This window comes from Entelurus aequoreus, linkage group LG20, assembly GCF_033978785.1.
Source record: "Entelurus aequoreus isolate RoL-2023_Sb linkage group LG20, RoL_Eaeq_v1.1, whole genome shotgun sequence".
Classification (NCBI taxonomy): domain Eukaryota; kingdom Metazoa; phylum Chordata; class Actinopteri; order Syngnathiformes; family Syngnathidae; genus Entelurus; species Entelurus aequoreus.
The window spans coordinates 29,915,303-29,937,742 of NC_084750.1; the positions used below are offsets into that span (position 1 = coordinate 29,915,303).

The 22,440-nt window shown below is 40.2% G+C and overlaps 1 protein-coding gene across 1 annotated transcript; it reads right to left on the reverse strand.

Annotated features, from left to right (window-relative positions):
• Window positions 1-581: 581 nt before the first annotated feature.
• Window positions 582-11,368, reverse strand: LOC133635730 (uncharacterized). The gene is made up of 11 exons (XM_062028979.1): window positions 11,161-11,368; window positions 5,510-5,650; window positions 5,225-5,349; window positions 4,439-4,575; window positions 4,200-4,293; window positions 4,092-4,126; window positions 3,590-3,848; window positions 3,296-3,482; window positions 2,902-3,029; window positions 2,619-2,811; window positions 582-1,300 (listed from the first exon to the last, which is right to left on the reverse strand). The coding sequence occupies exons 1-11, from the start codon at window positions 11,366-11,368 to the stop codon at window positions 1,158-1,160; spliced, it is 1,650 nt and encodes a 549-aa protein (XP_061884963.1). The 3' UTR covers window positions 582-1,157.
• Window positions 11,369-22,440: the final 11,072 nt, after the last annotated feature.

Consider the following 22,440-nt stretch of genomic DNA (forward strand, 5'->3'; position numbering starts at 1 on the left):
CTCAGTACACAGTAAATTCCATAGTGTAAAATCAACACTTAAAGACTTAAATTTAACACTATTCCCGAGTCTATTTGGTCCTAACCTGAGCTGGTGTTAAATTTACTCTTTCCATAGTGTTACATTTATGGAGTTAAATGAACACTAAATAGAGTCAAAAATTATAACACTGTAGAGTGTTGTTCAACTTATTTTTTAACTCTGATTAGTGTAAATATTACTCTTGAGTAGTGTTGATAAATTACTCTTCTGTGGTGATAAATGTACGCCAAGTTAAATGTATTTGATCATTAACACTGCTTTGGTGTTCAAATAACTCTGATAAGGTTTGATAATACACTAATATGTTGATTATTCACTTTCAGTGAAGAAAACAATATTTAGTAAATAGTAAAAATGTTTTAACATTGCAGTGTTTATAAAACCTCACACTATTTCTGGAAAAAAAAAAAATGGTGCTCATTCTGCTTGATTTACTCTTGTGCAGTGTCAAATTAAGTCTCACCAACTTTGTCTTGTAAATAGCAAGTGAGTGCAAAACACAGTAATACAATATCATACGTTTAATAACCTTTATTTATTTGTCAGGCAGAACAATCAACTTTAGGGAGAGAATACAGAAAGGGTGACCTTAGGTCTGCATGAAATGGCAGACCTTTGATCCAATTGGTTCTTACGGTCTGTGTCCCGTGGAGATAAACACTGCAGGGCTGGATCTTTTGCCTGACTATGAATCTCAAAAAACACTTCCTCCATGGATGAGACAAATCCATTCATAGTAGACTGACTTAATCCAGCTGCCTTAAATTGTGCAACAGCAGTGGCACACATATCCAGACTGCTCCTATTAGCTTGTCTCGACTGTTCAGATGTTGTGGCTGACTCATCTACATTAACTGACACTGTCTCTTCTGTCCTGTTTAAGTGAACATTGGTGCCAATCTGTAGTTCAGTACACAGTGTTTTGTTTTCAAATGCTTCCTAAAACCAGAGAAAGTACCAAACACACCACCACATCCAGTTTGAACGCATTTAAGGTTAAGATTTTTTCCAGGCAGGTAACCGTGAACTAAACGTAAATGTCGAACAAGCATGTTTGAACTAGGAACTCAGCCTGATAAACAAAACACTTAATGGTGGAAGACAAAAGTCAAACACTACAAAAGCAACGTTGTCCTAATTTCAGCAACACGAGGACTCTCTTTGACCTTCCCAACATCAATGTTGTACAAAGTAGTCTGGATGAATGTGTACATGTTGTGGAGCATGGTGTGGTATGATGTCACAAACACAAAGTGTGCTTTAAAGGCCTACTGAAACCCACTACTACCGACCACGCAGTCTAATAGTTTATATATCAATGATGAAATCTTAACATTGCAACACATGCCAATACGGCCGGGTTAACTTATAAAGTGCAATTTTAAATTTCCCGGCAAACTTCCGGCTGAAAACGTTTTGATATGATGACGTTTGCGTGTGACGTCAACAGTGAAAGCGGAAGTATTCGGAGCCCATTGAATCCAATACAAAAAGCTCCGTTTTCATTTAAAAATTCCACAGTATTCTGGACATCTGTGTTGGAGAATCTTTTGCAATTTGTTTAATGAACAATGGAGACTGCAAAGAAGAAAGCTGTAGGTGCGATCGGTGTATTAGCGGCGGACTACAGCAACACAACCAGGAGCACTTTGAGGATAGCAGACGCGCTAGCCGAACGACCTCACCTTGACTTCCTCCTTCTCCGGGCCGCCAACCGCATCGGTGATCGGGTGAAGTCCTTCGTCGACCGCCGATCGCTGGAACACAGGTGAGCACGGGTCGTGATGAGCAGATGACAGCTGGCGTAGGTGCAGAGCTAATGTTTTTAGCATAACTCTGTCTAGGTTCCGTAGCTAAGTTAGCTTCAATGGCGTCGTTAGCAACAGCATTATTAAGCTTCGCCAAGCTGGAAAGCATTAACCGTTTATTTACATGTCCAGAGTTTGGTAGTATTGTTGATCTTCTGTCTATCCTTCCAGTCAGGGACTTATTTGTTTTGTTTCTATATGCAGTAAAGCCCGATGCTATCACGTTAGCTCAGTAGCTAAAGAGCTTCAGAGATGTATTGTTGTGGAGATAAAAGTCACTGTGAATGTCCATTTCGCGTTCTCGACTCTCATTTTCAAGAGGATACAGTATCCGAGGTGGTTTAAAATACAAATCCGTGATCCACAATAGAAAAAGGAGAGAGTGTGGAATCCAATGAACCCTTGTACCTAAGTTACGGTCAGAGCGAAAAAAGATACGTTATGCACTGCACGCTAGTCTTTCACTTTCACGTTCCTCATCCACGAATCTTTCATCCTCGCTCAAATGAATGGGGTAATCGTCGCTTTCTCTCTCGCTGCTGGTGTAAACAATGGGGAAATATGAGCAGTCCTTCCTCCGGTGTCGTCACGCTACTTCCGGTAGGGGCAAGGCTTTTTTTTATCAGAGACCAAAAGTTGCGAACTTTATCGTCGTTGTTCTATACTAAATCCTTTCAGCAAAAATATGGCAATATCGCGAAATGATCAAGTATGACACAGAATGGATCTGCTATCCCCATTTAAATAAAAAAAATCATTTCAGTAGGCCTTTAAACAGTTCATCAAAAGCACCAAGAGAGGAGTGTGACCTGCAAGGTATGGCATTCTTGTCGAGAATTATGAAGAACTGGTGGGTTGTATTCTTCCTCACTCCAACAGCCAGGAGATAGGGTTGAGTGCTGGTAGAAATGGTGTCAAGATGTTCTTGGATGCTTGTTCCAGTTCCAATGGAGAGAAGAATAAAAAAATCGACATGGTTGTGGTTATATAATAGAAATGATTGCATAAATGATTGTAAACTAAAAATCCTTTATTAGAGAACAATACAAACCTTCTTGAAGACCACAAGATGCTTCTCAGCCCGGGATGCAGAAACTTTTCCTGGCCTCTTCCGACCTAGAGCAGTCGGTGGGATCAAGTGTAAGAGCAGCAAAATCGATGAGAGGTCACTGTCCCAACCTGAAACAGAACACGTTTGATAGCCTACTTCAAATGTGGACCAACAATTTAATTTAATACACTGCAAGGTCAGTGGCATTTTCATTACTTTATATATATATATATAAAATATGGCACTTTAAAAACACCTGAAGAAGCTCCTTTTTTCAAACAAAATCTTCTTGGTGAGGCCAAAGACTTTGGAATTTTGTTCTAATTATGGTTGTAAGTCCGCATTTTGAACACGCTTCCTCATTTAAATGAATGTATCCTTACAAACATCTTACCAAAGTCAACGTTCACTTCAGCCCCATCCTCAGGAGGGTCAGCTGCCATCAGGAGTTCCTCAAGCTCAGTGATGGAGGGAAGCTTTCTGCATTGTTGGATGATCTTCTTTTTGAATGCGGTTGGCCACTTCTCCAGAAACTTGCCCGATACATCCTCTCCAAACATTAGAACAAAATCCTGTTCAACCTGTAGTGGGAAGTTAGGTAACAATTTTAAAATTACACAGTAAACAACAGTTAAAATGTGCAATAGTTGTACAACATTAATACAGAAAATGTTGATGAGATAATTACCAAGCCTTTGATGTCTTTAAAACGAGGAAAATAAGATTGAATGTTGCTTGACTGCTGTTGGTCCAGGACCATGTTATGCCGATGGGCAAATGTCAGCTTCATCTTTTTAATGACCATGTCCACGTCAGCCGAATGTTTCATCAGTGACATCGCTTCCTTGCACTCATCTTCAGACAGGACAATCTCTGGAATGAATTGGGTAACTCGTCCAACAGTTGGTCCTCCCGACTTGTCTTTCTCAGATGGTCTTCCGCCAAAGCTAAACAATATGGGGACATACTACTCATGACAATCACATACAGTTCAAAACACTTTGTCAGCTGGATGTGACCCAACTTTTATGAAAAAATTTTTGGCTATTGGCTGAAAAGCATTGCATCAAATGCAACAAAACCAATAAGTGCTCATATGACTATTATATTCAATACATTTTTCAAGAATAATATAGGATTACCTCCAAATGATGATCGCCTTTCTATAGCACCGCATCTCTGAATAGTTTTAATTCTCCAGGCCAAGTACCCAGTACCACTGTTGCTATCGTAAAAATGTTCCTTTGAGAGAATTGCAAAAATAGGCACTTAACAACAATTAAGAGTGTGTAACTCACATAGCCATTCTTGGAAAATGGGTCTCTGAGGTTGGGGAACAAGTTCACAATTCCCTGTGCATACATTTCCTTCACCTGTCTAGATGGAGATGTACTTAAAAAAAATCACATTCATGTCTATTTGTCATACACACGTTTTATAAGATGTAGTGAAATGTTTATTATTTACTTTAGATTTAAAATTACTCTCAAACCTAAATAAGAACACATGTGCCAATCAAAACCAATAAACAACTTACCCATTGTTCTCCGTCATCTCAGCTGCCAGTATATTCACCAATTTTCTTCTGCTCTCATCTGTCAAGGACTTAGTTTGGTTGTATTCATTTATTATATATTTTCCACCCGATTTCTTGGTAAGAATGGATTTCACCAGCTGAAATAAAAATATCAAACAAAAATGTCAGTTTAAGAAATCTATATTTAGTACAATACAATGTGAAAATCTGGACATAACTTAAACATAGCCCTCATACGATGCATTTTTATTTATTTATTTAAAAAAAAAAAATGTTTGTCCTGTCCAGCTTCTCAGGCAAATCATATAGTAGATGTAGATGCCCATATCGGCTGTTCAGATTTACTTTACAAAATTTGTTTGTATTTGACTTTATTAAATGTATTTATATTATCATTTGGTGCAGCCGGGCCGGAGCAGGAGGGGATATACGGTTCAATTTAAGATCATTGTTCGAACCATTTTAATCCTTGTTCAATAGAAAGCATTATAAATGATAAATGATAAATGGGTTATACTTGTATAGCGCTTTTCTACCTTCAAGGTACTCAAAGCGCTTTGACAGTATTTCCACATTTACCCATTCACACACTGATGGCGGGAGCTGCCATGCAAGGCGCTAACCAGCAGCCATCAGGAGCAAAGGGTGAAGTGTCTTGCCCAAGGACACAACGGACGTGACTAGGAAGGTAGAAGGTGGGAATTGAACCCCAGTAACCAACAACACTCCGATTGCTGGCACAGCCACTCTATCAACTTCCCTATTAGTGCCTGTATGAAGTCTTACTTGCATAGCTTCAGAGTCCAGCCTCTGACGCTTTCTGGTAGGAGTGTCTTCAAGGATGATTGTGTCTGAGTCCGATGAACAAACGGATGGTTGGGACTTTGGAGAAGTTACCATGGAAACAGATTCTAACCACCATTGCCAAAAGGAGAAAGAAGACATGTTGGAGAATATCGGTTTGCTTTGAAAAAAAAAGTTACTTAGCTTGATTATTAATAAAGATTTACCTCTTCTCACTATTGGAATAAAAATGTTAATATAGCTTATAAATTTAAAGAGGTAACAAACCTGTTTCGTATTTGATGGTTAGTACCCCAGTGGGTGGATCCTTCACAATTTCCTCAAAAACATCATCATCTATCTCAGTCCCTGAACTGTCAACAACTTTGACACCTTCTGTTACAGCTGGGACACCGAATTTGGCAAATGCTAGGAAACAGAAAACAAGCAGAAACCGACAGGTCATTTGACATATTTTTAAAATGAGTTTCAAATCAGTTATTTTGAAGCGAAACATACAGCCAAAGTTGAAAGGCCCAGTCAAAACAAATACTGTATACACAAATATAAGAAAAATTATCATTAGAAAAACCTAATTTTTGGGCTTAAATGTTTCCTGTAAAAGTAACAAACGTGTTAAAATGACTCTTTTAATGTTGTGCTCCGTGGTCGAAAAACCCTCATATTAAAAGTTAGAAAAATAAATAAATTAAAAAAAAAGAGAGATATATATATACATATATATATATATATATATATATATATATATATATATATATATATATATATATATATATATATATATATATATATATATATATATATATATATATATAATTCAAAGATATGAGTATTGAAGCACTCCATTAGGCATTTTAAGTACTCAAGTACAGGGATCAATGTACATGTACATCACTATACTACAGTGAAAACCGGTATTTTGTGATACAGTGAGTAAAACATAAGTTTTCCAGGTTTATACAGTATATAATGATGTACAATTTACATATTAAATATTCTATTTCACATAATGTTTGAAATTGTCCCACATCCCGCGCAAAAACGAAGTCTGAGGTGGCTAACATTTAAACTAGCATTCACTGGGTGACATTAGCCCTTTTACAATACCATATTTTTTAGATACAAAACTGTTCACAAATAACTTAATTACATATTGAGCAACAATATAAAGTAAATTCTGACATGATGCTACAAATGACAAATAATTGATTTAGTAAGAGAGGAGAAGCAACTTACCACAGTCCTTAAACATTCAGAATATGGCTTCCAGAAAATTCTTCAGGGTGTGGAAACGAGGAGGGGCTGGAGGGCGGGGCTAATCAGAGTACCTCTAACACTGTCTCGTTTAACAATGGGAATCAACACCAACACTGGGGTGTGTTTTACTCCAGCTGTTGTTGTAATAACTCTGATAGATATAATGCATGTTAACACTGCATATTTAACACTGGAGATTTTACTGTGTAGAAGCATTTAAGTCCCATCTTAAAACTCATTTGTATACTCTAGCCTTTAAATAGACCCCCTTTTTAGACCAGTTGATCTGCCGTTTCTTTTCTTTTCTGCTCTGCCCCCCTTTCCCTTGTGGAGGGGGAGCGGGGGGGTTACAGGTCGGGTGGCCATGGATGAAGTGCTGGCTGTCCAGAGTCGGGACCCGGGGTGGACCGCTCGCCTGTGCATCGGTTGGGGACATCTCTGCACTGCTGACCTGTCTCCGCTCGGGATGGTCTCCTGCTGGCCCCACTATGGACTGGACTCTCACTATTATGTTAGATCCACTATGGACTGGACTTCCACAATATTATGCTAGACCCACTCGACGTCCATTGCACCGGTCTCCCTAGAGGGGGTTGGGGGTCACCCACATCTGCGGTCCTCTCCAAGGTTTCTCATTGTCATCCCACTGGGTTGAGTTTTTCCTTGCCCTGATGTGGGATCTGAACCGAGGATGTCGCTGTGGCTTGTGCAGCCCTTTGAGACACTCGTGATTTAGGGCTATACAAATAAACATTGATTGATTGACATTGAGGAGAGTGTAGGCAGAGCAGAAAAGAGAGACGGCAGATCAACTGGTCTAAAAAGAGGTCTATTTAAAGGCTAGAGTATACAAATTAGTTTTAAGATAGGACTGAAATGCTTCTACTAAGGTAGCGTCTTTAACTGTTACCAGTAGCACATTCCAGAGTAATGGCGCCCGAATAGAACACGCTATACAGCCCGCAGTCTTTTTTTGGGATCTGGTGATCACTAATCACTAATAAGCCAGAGAAAGTGTGGTTAAATACATGCTGACATTTAATACTGTTATTAAAGTAGCATTTTTAAAGTGCTGCAAATATTTGATAGACATTTGTCATGTTGTCATGTTATGTTGGTGTTCCTCACTTGGAATCTGCCAGACTTAAGTTTTGTTTTTGCATATGACCTGTTAATACATATGCTTATACTGTAGAGTTTATATTGTTACTCTGCACTTCTTGTTAAAACATTGAAGTGCAACGTTGTTTGTCAATACTTTATTTAGGCAATTTTATTTATTGTTTTAGTTGTGTATATTTGAGCCTGCCCTGACCCCTTCTTAACATATTTTATTGCTTTTAGTTATTAAATTTAATTCAAGTGCAAAGTTTTGCGAACAGACAAAGTATAATTTATTGGTAATATTTGTTTGTTTTATTGAACTTGGAGATTTAGAAGTTTACACTCCAATTGCAATGTTAAAAGATAAGAGAAATACAGGTTCACTGCATTTGAAAGGATTTACATGCATTATTATTATGTATTATAATTTCATCAATGGTTAATTTGGTCTCAATAAAATAATGGCAATAATATCGTTTATCGTCAATGTAATGTCAAGCAAAATTTGTTATCGGCCCGAGCCTAGCTTCACTTTTCAAAAAATACGCTAGCGCGATGCTAATATATTGGCATTGGTATTGACATGCTACTGATTAGCTATTTCAGCACCTCCAAATGTGTTAATGAAAACTACTATTACTTACAGTATTAACACTTTTTAAGGGGCAACAAAAGACTAGACCGCAGACTGAACTGACTAGCCAACACTCCATAAACTATACACAACTGCCATTTTGCAACTCTAATTGAAACTATTGAGACTGTTGTAGTAAAACAAGCTATAACAACAGGATAGCAGTTATAATAATGTAAACAAAATGTATTGTATTATGAAAAACATTTGATATTTATTAACACACACTAAAGTACCAAAAATTAGTACCGTTGAGTACCAGTATCGATTCCAAAGTACCAGGATTTTGTATCGTATAGTTTCAAATGTGAACAGTCCCAAAACTAATTCTTAATACAAAAGTATTTAGTATTAAAAAGTGTTATGTATTCATATTTTTGAGTGTCTGGAAATTATTTGTTGGATTTACATTATTTCTTCTCTATTTTTACGATTCTGTGTTTGGCAGGCTTTTTCAAACAAATTACGAACACAAAGTGCAAAAAGCAGTTTCAACTGTAAAATGTAGGATAAAAAAAATCTAATAAGCAATTGTCTCCTGATATGACAACAATTCTAAGGTTCACATTTTTCCATTTCATACATTAGTCAGGTTGGAACAAACAAGCTCATGTGTCTCGTTTTAATAAAACTGTTGCCATGGTGACATCAATTTTAATCTCTTCACGGCCTGTATTGTTTACAAGCTTCTATTTTTTTTTTTAACTTTAACTGCATTCAAATCACATTTCTAGTCATTAAATGGTTGCCAATTCAGCTGCAATGTTTCACCTAACTAACTTACAGAAACTTGAATTACATCCGACATTCACAAATTAGTGGCCCAAAAGTTTCATTGTTGGTTAAATAGTCTTACAATGACTTCAATTAAAAGCTGAATTATACAGAACTAGGGTAACACACTTACACACCGGACCAGATAGAATAACACACACACACACACACACACACACACACACACACACACACACACACACACACACACACGCGCGCACACAAAAACACTCGCATGCACACAGAGAGAGAACAGTTGATGAGAATGAATCCAACGCCCTCATTAACTTGCATCCTCCAGGCTGCCCTTGATTCAGTTTGGCATCAACAGCCTATTAACACGTGAGTATATTGAGAGGATACTCATTCTACTTTGCGGGCTATGAATTCACTAAAACCTTGCATATGTGACCAGTCCGAAAATAACCTGTAAGTGACAGTGAAGAGATTAAATAGCAAGATTGATGCACGGACAATGGACAAATAAAACATAATAAAGACAAAGAACGAGTTAAAAGGTGGGATTACATCAGCAGCACTAAGTCAGTGGGGCAGGACAGGAGGTCAAGGATGATGGATGGAGGAATGGACTTGAGGGAAGTAGTAATCTGGAAACATCTGGACCGCGATGACACACTCATAGAATCCCACACAAACACACTCCTCCTTCTGTACGCACATAGGTAATAAATTACATTTTATGCATGACCCAAAGGAGCTTTGTCTTTGCTTTGGATTGTCCTCCCTTTTCTAACTTCTGGGCTGTAAATGTTTCAGTCCTGCAGTCGTTCCATGTAAGAAAGAACCAACACCTGTCAAATAGTCCTCGTAAAGTTTAATATTTACCACTCCATCACAATCATATCAATTGTATTTTGACCGCATATTTTTGGTTTTGCTGTCATTTATTGTCTATTTAACCTGTGAAAGGGCTTTCATTGACAGAAGACTTAGACTTAGACTTAGACAAACTTTATTGATCCACAAGGGAAATTGTTCCACACTGTAGCTCAGTTACAAAGGATGGAAAGGATAATGCAGATATAAACTTGACAAAAAATGTACCATAGTAGCAATATAAAGTATAACATATATGTAATATTTACATATTATATATACAGTAGTGTTGTCCCAATACCAATACTTTTCAGTACTATTCTAAATAATGTGGACCACAAAAAAATGGCATTATTGGCTTTATTTTAACAAAAGATCTTAGGGTACATTAAACATATGTTTCTTATTGCAAGTTTGTCTTTAAAATAAAATAGTGAACATACCTGCGGTACGCTTCAGAGGCGGTATAGTACCGAAAATGATTAATTAGTAACGCGGTACTATACTAATACCGGTATATCGTACAACCCAGATATACAGAATATATATGCAAAATACGATAAGGGTATCACCTTTACAGGTACTCGCCCCCTGCACCATCTGTGAGCCTGTGGCCTTGCTCTCTTCATCTCTCCTTCATCAAGGCACCGGCGGGACTCTGCATGGCAGGGACGTCCTCCTCCCTGAGCCAAGACTAAGCTTGACCGCATACCTCAACTGGACATGAGTTGGTTGACTTCAGTAGGTTCTCAAATGGGAACGTTTCGTCGATTTAAGCCCATGACGCTTTGGAGGGGCTCGGCGGCAGTTTCAGCGTCCTGGCTCTACCCATGCTAAATGCCACCCAACTCTATGTCCCTAGTCTTCAGTAGTTCGGCTCTGCTCCCGCACCTCTCTTTGTATCCAAATCCAGCGTGATGCTTCCTCTGCCCTTTTAGTGGTGTTGGCTACCAGCCGCTTCCTGGCCATCCCCTCGATCCCTAGCAGTCAGAGGGCTCTCCAGAGCGACCGCCCCGCAAAGCCTCCACAGCCCACCTCCACCGGTAGGTTCCAGGCCTTCCATCCATTTTGCTGGCTGTCGAGGATGAGGGTTTGGTATTTCTCGAGCTTGCGTTCGTACACCTCATCCATCCTCTCTTCCCAGGGTACTGTCAGCTCGATAAGCACCACCTGTTTTGTTCCTTTAGACCACAGAACAATATCAGGTCTCAGGGTAGTGTGGGCTATCTCCTCTGGGAATTTGAGCTGCTTCTTCAGGTCGGCATGTGACCAGGACCCCTTTGTTCCTCCTCTTCTGCTGCTGAGCTTTCACCTGCCCTGATGAAGTGGATGAAGCGAGGCCTATTAGAGAGCTGCTTTGTCCTCTTTCTGGCCTGCTCAACACCCCCTGCCAGCTGAGCAAGGATCTGGTCATGACGCCACCGGAACTTGAAATCTGCTAAACTTGAGCGACAAGAGGAGAGGACATGCTCCAGGTTAGCTATTTTTCCGCAGAGTGTGCAGCTGGGGCTCTCTACCATTCCCCAAGTATGGAGGTTTGATGGGGTTGGCAGGACATCATATGGAAAAACACAGCAGGAACTTGATCCGGTGGCCTTCCATGCTCCAGATGTCCTGCCAGGTTAGAGATCTGTCTTTTACACTCTCCCATCTAGTCCAGCTGCCTTATTTGTTTATGGCTACTGCCTTGACATGCCGGCTTTCCTCCTCAGCCTTTCGGACCTCCCTCTGCACCAAGCCTCGCCGCTCCTTTGGGTCAGCTTTGTTCCAAATTGTTCTGGATGAGCAACCCAGACCAAGTCTTCCCTGGGCTACTGATCCCACAATGTCCGCATGATGCAGTCGATCCTCCGCATCCCTCAGTGCTTTGCTGGCTGACCACTTTCTGCCTGACCTGACGACAATGCCTGCCTGCCGTACTCTCTCGTCTTTGCTGTCTCGTAGCATCATGGCCTGGCGTGTTTTTGTCGCCTTGTACTCCTCCACCACTGATGATATTGGCAGCTGTAGTTTGCTACCTGTGCTGTACAGTCCAATGGAACAGAAGCTTCTTGGGACACCCAGCCATCTCCTCAAGTAGGTGTTCAACTTCCTCTCCAGACTCTCAACTGTGGATACAGGCACCTCATAAACCAGGAGTGGCCAGAGCAGACGAGGGAGAACCCCATGTTGGTAACCCCAGGCCTTATACACTACCGTTCAAAAGTTTGGGGTCACATTGAAATGTCCTTATTTTTGAACGAAAAGCACTGTACTTTTCAATGAAGATAATTTATACATTACTATACATTGCTAATGTGGTAAATGACTATTCTAGCTGCAAATGTCTGGTTTTTGGTGCAATATCTACATAGGTGTATAGAGGCCCATTTCCAGCAACTATCACTCCAGTGTTCTAATGGTACAATGTGTTTGCTCATTGGCTCAGAAGGCTAATTGATGATTAGAAAACCATTGTGCAATCATGTTCACACATCTGAAAACAGTTTAGCTTGTTACAGAAGCTACAAAACTGACCTTCCTTTGAGCAGATTGAGTTTCTGGAGAATCACATTTGTGGGGTCAATTAAACGCTCAAAATGGCCAGAAAAAGAGAACTTTTATCTGAAACTCGACAGTCTATTCTTGTTCTTAGAAATGAAGGCTATTCCACAAAATTGTTTGGGTGACCCCAAACTTTTGAACGGTAGTGTACTTGCCCGGTAGGCCGCTCTTTTCTAGGGATGTCATCCAGGCTTCTGCTTGGCTAAGCATTTCTTTCACACTCAGTCGGTCATTGAGGTCTGCCCTGTCCCACTTCCCCAAGCACTTCACAGGTTTCTCTTAGACAGTTGGGATGATGTTCTCCCTGATCTTGAAACGAAACCGATCCTGAACCCGCCCTTTCTTCAGAACTAGGCTTCTGGACTTTGCCGGTTTTCCCTCAGCCACCAGCCATTCATCAGCAAGGAAGTTCTTCCTCCACGCCACCGTCAGTAGCTTCCAAAGTCATTTCCTGAGCCTTTCGCAATACTTGTAAACATTGTACGAGATGCCGTTCGGCCCTGGGGCCCTGGGCCGTTTCGCAATTCTGTGAGAGCTGGTTTCTCGTCTGCTGTTGCTTCACAACAGGCCTTCTTTAGCCTCCGCAGATCTCCTCTAAGGATTGCTATCTCCTTCAGGCATCTGTTTTCCTTGGGCTGGATGTTTACTCTGCCTTTTTGTTCTTTCTTTCCGAAGCGATCAGCGACCATACATAGATTATCGAGGACCTGGCCTTGAGCTTCTTTCCCACGTCTTCTGCGATCGCCGCTTTCAAGCACCTGGTCGACATCACGGTCAAACATACCCCATTCTTTCCTTTCAGCTGCAGTTGGCCAGTTCACTCGTTCTTTCCGAACGCCTCCGGCCCAAGTGTTCTGGCTATGCCGTCTGGTATCCTGAGTGACTTCCCTCTCACTGTGGTGCCTTGCTGCCTCCAGTGATGCTACTCCAGCCCCAATCTCCATCATGTGCCTGGAGATTCTTGGGACTGTGGTTTGTGTCCTGCCCCAGCCTCTCCTCCGTCTCACCTGGTTTCCCCGTGCGTTCCACATTACTTTCAGGTTGCATCTTGGTCTGGTGTATTTTGAGACCTTTCTCATTTTTGCATATCTTCCCACATCTGCAGACCCGGGATAAATCGCTTAGCTGTTCTGTAGTCGATTGTCCGTCTTTGATGGTCATAAAATTGGTCTGGCCTGTGGGTCGATCATCCTCCCCCGCTCTCGCCCGACCTAGGGGGTATCTTTTAATATACCTTTCCATAGCAATTGGTTTTGGGTTCCTCCTCACGGAGGGTGTGCTTTGGCCTGCCAAGCCTCCACACCCCGGCTCTAGTCTTTCCCAGATGTCAACAGTCTTTCCTCGCTGTCACCGTTCTTCCACGGTTGCCAACTTGTCTTTCCAATATGTAACAGCTGCAGCAAAAAAAAATAAGGGTAGAGTAGAGTAGACCCAGCAGAAAATATACATTAGAAACAAAGAGAGGTAGCTAACATAGAAGCAGTCAGGTAATAGACAAATATCATTTATTGCCGTATGGCGAGTGATTATACAGCAGGATGGAGTGCGGAATGAAGGAGTTCTTGAATCAAACACTGTGGGAATGAAGCTGCAGGAGCCTGTTGGAGTATGAGCTCCACTGTCCCTCAATTGTCTGGTGCAATGGGTGGGCAGGATTGTCCATGATGGCGAGCAGTTTGTCCAGTGTCCTCCTGTCCCTCACTGACACAAACGCCTACAACTGCATGCCAATAGTTTGGCCGGCTTTCCAGATCAGTTTGTCAATTCGGTTTAAGTCCCTTTTGCTGGTGCTGCTCCCCCAAAAAACCACTGCAAAGTACAGGGCACTGGCCACAACATTAAGTCTCAACACACGGAATATACTTTCATTAGTTATTTTCGTGCTTTGGTAATGATGTTTTCTGCGTTCTTGGTTCTCATAGGGTTTTTTATGTTGAGGCTTGTTGGCGTAATCTCCTCGTCTCTGCATCGGAGGTTGAATCGTAGATGTTTTCTGTATATACCGGAAGCATATACCATTCAATAAAAACATAAGCAAAATTTGAATTGAAGAGGAGACTATTTATTTGCCTCACAAACTAAAAGAGCAGAACATTGTGAAGTGCATCGATTGGAGAAAAAAAGAAACAACGATTTGTTTGAGAATCTAGCTAAGGAAATGTAGAATGCTGGCTTAATTCGGAATCCCAAACCAAATATGAATGAGAGGAAAGATAATGAAGCAGGTAAATTAAAGGTGAATAACAAAGCGTACACAGACCTATTCACAGAGGTGTGGACTCGAGTCACATGACTTGGACTCGAGTCAGACTCGAGTCATGAATTTGATGACTTTAGACTCGACTTGACAAAATGTAAAGAGACTTGCAACTCGACTTAGACTTTAACATCAATGACTTGTGACTTCAGTTGGACTTGAGCCTTTTGACTTGACATGACTTGCTACTTTCCCCAAAACCTAAAGCTTAAAAAGTTATTTGGGAGCGCTCCGTAGCTTTCATTTTGTACGTGTCTGTCTATCAGCGTGTGTGCTCTCAGTACAACAGCCAATCAAATTAGATCTACATTGTTTTCATCACACAGCATTGATCCAATCAAATTGCAGGACAACCAATGAACAAGAGTTGTCAAACAACGCGCCTGTGAGAAAGATTTATACCAAAGTTGGTTTCGTTCGGGTATAAAAACTACGACTTGGTCAACGAATTGCCGTATGCAAATCACGCAGTTCGAATATTACAGACGGAGACGCAACAACTTCCAACTTCGTTCGACATTTCAAGTTGCACAAAGAAGGGTAAGTTTTGAATGTAAGATAACGTTTATTGGCTAAGTAACATGACTTTTATTTGCTGTGTAGTTAAATCAGTGAGGCTGTAAACTCACTGCTAACGTCATAACCATAGACATCTTATAAGGGTACACAGCATCGAGCGCTACTGCCTACTGGCGCAGACGAGACGCGGGGCCGCCATCTTGGAGTGGTGATCCGCTCCACTCAGTGCAATTCATTTGGCAGGAGCAATGAACTGTCAACGCATTTAATTCATTTTACCTCACTGAATACCACTCATTTTCACGCGCTTTTTTGTCATACGTGTAGCTATGATAACGTACACATGTTTTATTATTCATAGTTTGCTTAACAGTAATAGAATATTCTTATACGCTATAAGTGACCAGACGTCCGAGATTAAAACTGCGAATATAATCCCAGAGAAGGGGGGAAAAAACGGTCAGCTATTTTTAAATTGAAGAAACAATATGATTACGTTATATATACATGCTACATAAACAATGTATGAATACATTAGATATCTATATATCTTATAGACCGTATCTCTGTTGCTGCAGCAGCAGAGAGTTTATTCCGTCTTGACACTTTGTATTGATATTTTGTATTACATTCTTCCCTTAAATGATCATGTTTACAGTGATTGTTATATATGTATTTTTTATGTATGTCGCTTTGGATAAAAGCGTCTGCCAAATACTTAAACATATATAAACACCTGAAAGTCTTTATATCAGCTAAAACCACCAATGTGTTTCACTGGATTCAGAATAAAACCAAATTCTGTTTTACCCAACAATGTTAGTATTTGAATATTGTTACTTGAAGACTTATTCCTGGTTACAATTATACTGTTAAGAAAGTATTGTCTTATATTTTGCCTAAAATGAGAATGCATTATAATCAATGGCGGCTGGTGAATTTTGTTTTAGGTGGGGCAGAAAGTTTGTAAACCAAACCCCTGTAGGGGCGTCATCCTCCCCCAGAAGATTTATTTGTGATTTTCACATACAAATATTGAAGATCTTTGCTCCTTCTCAACTCTGTGGTAATGTTATTTTCATAAAATACAACCAATAGTACATTAATGTTAAATCTTACTTGTGAAAAGTAATCCCCCGATTCCTATTTTCAACAGTCCGCTCATTTGAGCAGGAAAACGCTGAACACCAGCCCGGCATCTTTGTTTTCTACCTGTCAACTGTCAGTTTAGGCTGCTCGCCGGCTCCTCATCACCACTTCAAGATGCAAATTGCTCGCGTCACAGCAACCAATATTGCGTCTACTTATAAGATGTTTATGGTTATAACGTCATTTCAAACACGGCAATATGTTGCGTCCACTGCAGTTTGCTACCTTATTCATACTTTTTGTCAAGTGATTTTTTAAGCAGGGTTGCATGAGGTACCTACACATAACGTTACGTTAGTCAATGTATCACACACAGTAACATAACGTTAGACGGCGGTCAGCAGCACCGCGTATTTTAGCCACCTACAAAAAGACAAACATAGTCAAATAAAGGTCAGTTAAAATATATACTATATTAAGAATATGTGTACATATTGCATAGGGCCCTGACATCTAAAAAGTACAACTCTGTTCATTTTTATGTTCATGTATTTGTTATGTTTTTCATGTGTACGCACACATAAACACACATACAGTATGAGATGAGATCAATGAGATAAGGTAAGAACAGAATAGAAACTGCTGTGGAACTAGTTACAATGCAATATGCCATGGAAATACAATGTTATAAATAAATGGGTTATACTTGTATAGCGCTTTTCTACCTTCAAGGTACTCAAAGCGCTTTGACAGTATTTCCACATTCACCCATTCACACACACATTCACACACTGATGGCGGGAGCTGCCATGCAAGGCGCTAACCAGCAGCCATCAGAGGCAAAGGGTGAAGTGTCTTGCCCAAGGACACAACGGACGTGACTAGGAAGGTAGAAGGTGGGGATTGAACCCCAGTAACCAGCAACACTCCGATTGATGGCACAGCCACTCTATCAACTTCGCCACGCCGTTAACACTTTTGTACAAATAAGTACAGTTGCACTTGTTTTTGCAAATGTGTTTATTCTGTAAAGGAATGAGTTAAATGTTTAAAATTGTTTAAACTATTAAAATGACTGGTTAATAGTGCTATTATGAATTGCAATGTCAGTACTATTTTATTTCCTGCTATTTCAAATGCACTTGTTTTAATAAATAAATACAGCGGTTTAAAAGCATACACAATCTGTGTAAAAATATTAGTCTGTGGTCAAAAGGACTTGAAATGACTCGAAACTCAAAATGCAGGACTTGTGACTTGACTTGAGACTTTCCAGTCTTGACTTTGGACTTGACTCGGGACTTGCCTGTCTTGACTCGGGACTTGACTCGAGACTTGAGGGCAAAGACTTGAGACTTACTTGTGACTTGCAAAGCAATGACTTGGTCCCACCTCTGCCTATTCACGCTATATTTGTGCACTCCAAACTGATTAACAGTAACTCTGTATTTCACACAACTGGCGAGCTTGTCCAGAACAATAGCAAACTTCATCTGGAACAGTACCGGCGCAAACAGTCTTTTCCTTCGGATTTTAAACTCCCTCCATCAATCCGCAGAGCCTTTTGAATTAACTTTGAGACTTTCAAAAGTTATGTTTCCATTAATCTGCGTCCGAAAATTCCTTCAAAAAAACTCTCTCCTGCCTGTCTCTCTTTTTTTTCAGACCTGCATCTGGTCCGAGACCTTCTTGGTAGTTGGGTCATGTTAGTAGCGCAATCTAAGTAATCATTTCTTGATACTGTCTGCAATTTAACATCAGCATAGCCATTAGAGACGTTAAATTTCTAATTTGTGCCAATAATACAGCGGCCATCAGGTACAGAAGAGCTAAACTGTTGTTTTATAAGGAGCCGCAGATGGGTCAACCTGAAAAGCAATACATTCATCTGCGCTAAAACGAAATAAGCGCCCCCCAGTGTATGGGAGGCACACAGTGTATGACCAACAGTCACATTAGAGAGTGTGCATGGACACTGGGACTTCACATTCTACTCCCACAATTCCTTAGAACCATCCCTCACTGAACATTACTGGACAAGTTACATCCGGATATAAAGTATATTGCATAAGTGACATGTTCTGTGTCTCTGTGCTTGTGGAAGCTGCTGCCTGTGGAGAATGAGATGGACGACGTGTTCTCTGTTAGGCAACAAATCAGTAAAAAAGATGAATGAGTCTAACATTAATAGTAATAGTTGTAACCATGTAAAAATCTATCTTTTTTATTCATTTTAGTACAATTATTAGAACTTTATTGCTTTGATGAATAATATTTGAGGTCTAGCAGCCATTGAGAATGTGGTTCACACCTTGTCCTCTGCCTGAAACTTGGCTCAGACCTCTCTGTGTTGAATTTGCATATTCTCCCTGTGCTTGTGGGGGGTTTTCCAGGTACTCTGGTTTTCTTTATATAGGCTAATTTGACTCATGAGATTGACTAAGTTGCTGGTCAAGTGTGCACTACCTAAAATGTGAAATGGTCCAGGCTCCATCTTACCCCATTACCCTAAAACAAGATATATGCTGTAGAAAACTAATGGATGACTAGTGATAAAACGTTCATAGAGTATGAAACAGTTTAGAACACTTGGTATACATTGTAGTACAGTGGATGTCGATGCCACTCAAACTGGTTGACTGACAGTATGTGGTTGTCGACATAACCCAAATCTTAACCAAAATTAGCTATTGTTTGCACATTTTCTTTAGATTTCATCCAGAGACAAAAGTAGAAGGGGTGATAATTAGGGGGGGGGGGGGGGGGGGGGGGCACAAAAAATTTGATTCAAATCCGAATTTCAATTCTTATTCATTCCGATTCTAAATCAATTTACAATTTTCAAAAATCTATTTAAAGGGGAACTGTACTTTATTTTGGGATTTTGCATATCGTTCACAATCCTTATTAGAGACAAAAACACGTCTTTTCTTAGGGGGAGTTTAAAAATTATAAAAAAAACGGCTAATGGGAGTCACTTATATATATATATATATATATATATATATATATATATATATATATATATATATATATATATATATATATATATATATATATATATATATATATATATATATATATATATATATATATATATGTGTGTGTGTGTGTGTGTGTGTGTGTGTGTGTGTGTGTGTGTAGTAACAGACATGTTTATAACAATATGTGATATGTACAATATTTACAGTATTTTAGTCATCATTAGCAATTTCCTCAGCGCATTTACTTCTGTTTCCATAGCAGCACACTTCTGACTTTTGGTAACAAATGTGCGTTCTAAAAATTCTAAAAATATAATTGAAATACACATTCAATCATATAATTATCATATCAAATAATAGTGAAAATCGATTTGAACTGAGAATTGTGTTGAATTGAGAATCGATCTGAATCAATTGTCACCCGGAACCGGAATCGGATCGAATCGTTCAGTGCCCAAAAATTCATACCCTTATTAATGGTAAATTATTTTCTGAATCTTTGACAGTTTGTTGACATGGTTTCCCTCCATTTGTGCATATTTGTATATGTTATACAATGATCTAAATAAAACGGGGGAAAGCATGTCAACACACTGCCATTGGTTCAATAATCCTTATTTTCCTCATTCTCCTTATATCTCTGGACAAAGTCACAAGTATATGTACATTTATGTACGTATGTTATGCTAAGTATCCTTAGCAATACTTATGAACTTAACAACACTACAACACACGTCGACATAAACGGACCGATTGTTCATGAAAATTACGACTGTCACAAGGAGGTGATCTAGGGTGATGGGTCAAATGCAGAGAATAATTTCGCCACACCCGGTGTGTGACAATCATTGGTACTTTAAAAAAATGCTTTTCTAATGTTATTACTGTTCATCCATCCATCAATTTTCCCCCCTCTGTCCGCCGGCGCAACGCGACCGACTACGCATGCGCGAAAAAAAAAAAAAAAGCGTCCATCTGCTCCAAGCTCTCCTGTAGATGACTTTACTTCACTGTGAAGTTGTTATTTAAAAGAGCTATATTGTAAATAGTTTGCTGTGCATTTTACATTTGTTTGCTGTGTTTTGTGTGCAAGTTTTTCAATTAAAATGTATCTCCTTTGAACAATATCCAGTTGTGGAGGGGGGCGTGGCCTGAGGACCTGCAGCGAAGCGGGGTGTGCCAGGACCGGCTTCAAGATTAGCGACAGGTGCATAGATGGCCCACCTGGGCCTGGTTATCTAATCACCTGTCGCTCTGTTAAAAGGCAGCAGTCGGGGAGGAGAGAGGTGCTGGAGCGAGAGCTGGAGCGAGAGCGAGAGAGAGACAGCCACGAACAAACACTTGCTGAAAAGCACAACAGAAAGCCTTTATTTCAAAATAAAACAGTGTTGTAACCCGGAAACTGAACTGTCATGTCAGTGCTTGGTGGTCCGAGGAACCCCGAGGAGAGAAACCTCCACACCAGTGTTGTGGTATTTCAATGAACTAAAATCCAATGTGCTGTGGGGCCCTATTGTAGTGAATCACACCTGAGCCATCATAAATGTATCAAATCTTTAATCGACATGAGAAAGTAGACAATGCGATAAACAGTTTGGGACACGAGGGGATGGTTCCATCTTTCAGCTGCGCGCTAATGGCGGAGTTAGCGAAGATGCAGGCATCATGCAAACTGCCTGGCCATTTCACAGTCACATCCATAAAGCAATATTTATAGTCACACACCGCCTATCACAATCACATCCACGGGAGGAAGGGACCAAGTTTTCCGGTAAGTAGAATCACCGCTGACTGGTCGAAAGTTCGAAAGTTCTCCTGCCGTCTGAGAAGTGTTGTATACCAAATAGCTGTAATCGCCCGTTGCCTTCTCTTAAGGTAGTGATTTGTGATTTCCAAAAGCGTCTGTACATGTACAAGAAGGAGAAACACGGGCATGTCTGCATGATTCGCCTCCATCTTTGTTATGAAGCTGGCTGGGGCGCGTTCTTTCTGATGTCACTTCCTGTGTGGGGCGCAGACTTTCTGGCATCACTTCCTCTCCGAAATCACTTTGTAAACGATCAATGAGTCCATATTCAAGAAATACACGGCTGACTTACCCGTGTAAAAAATTGTCAGAGGAGGGGGACCTTAAACGATGGATTAGTGTGGCTGAAACAGGGCTTAGGCTAAATAATTATTTGTTTAAGGCAGTGGTTCTTAACCTTGTTGGAGGTACCGAACCCCACCAATTTCATATGCGCATTCACCAAACCCTTCTTTAGTGAAAAATAAAGTGGGTTTTTTTCAAATTCAAGACAAAGTTATATGTTTTTTGGTAACACTTTAGTATGGGGAACATATTCTGAGTAACAAAAACTTAATTTAGAGTTATTTGGTTAGGGTTAGGGTTAGAGGGTTAGGGCCGGGGTTAGAGGGTTAGGGTTATAATAAGGCCATGCCGAATAAGGCATTAATAAGTACTTAATAATGGCTAGTTAAGAGCCAATATGTTACTAATTTGCATGTTAATAAGCAACTAATTAATGGTGAATATGTTCCCCATACTAAAGTGTTACCATGTTTTTTTACTGGTGCACAAAATGAACCGTGCATGAACATCACCTTGTTCAAAGAACAAAACCAACACAGTGCATAAACTTACAACAAATTACACACCTGCAAATCAGTCTGACTTCTGCTGTTGCCGTGTCCGTAATACGCCGATAGGGAGAAGTTTTTATTTACACGATGCGTCGGGTGTGTTTTGACCTCCACCGAACCCCTGAGCCCGACTCACCGAATCCCTAGGGTTCGATCGAACCCAGGTTAAGAACCACTGGTTTAAGGGGTTAAACGACTTAGTGAAGATATGGCCTAAATGTGCTCTAACAACTGTTACTTTGTCACGCTTGTGTTAGCACAGTGATCCTAGTTGTTGACGAGCTCATATAACAGGCTCAACCAACAACAAAACCTGATTTGTAACTTGAGGTTGCAAAGTTCTTGGCAGTTGTTGTCGAACTTGTGTGTACGTGCTGAGTTGTGTTGTTGAAAATACATATTGTAGTCATGCAACAGGGTTATTGCTTTGTGCAGCTGCATTTGGGTTTTGGAAGTTCACTGGTGGGTGCAAACTAACTGAATCAGAAGTAACAATGGGTGGCATGTGTGTGTTTCATCATTAAGGCGTATGCAAAAGTAGTCTACAAAGGAAGTA

Bases quoted from the DNA above. Each gene is read 5' to 3' on its own strand.
- LOC133635730 (XM_062028979.1), bottom strand. From the start codon at position 11,368: ATGGTAGAGAGCCCCAGCTGCACACTCTGCGGAAAAATAGCTAACCTG. The intron at 3,849-4,091 runs AAACTATTCAGA...CATATTGTTTAG, and splicing joins GTACTTGGCCTGGAGAATTA to CTTTGGCGGAAGACCATCTG. The intron at 1,301-2,618 runs GCCTACTGAAAT...AGGCCTTTAAAG, and splicing joins TTTTGATGAACTGTTTAAAG to CACACTTTGTGTTTGTGACA.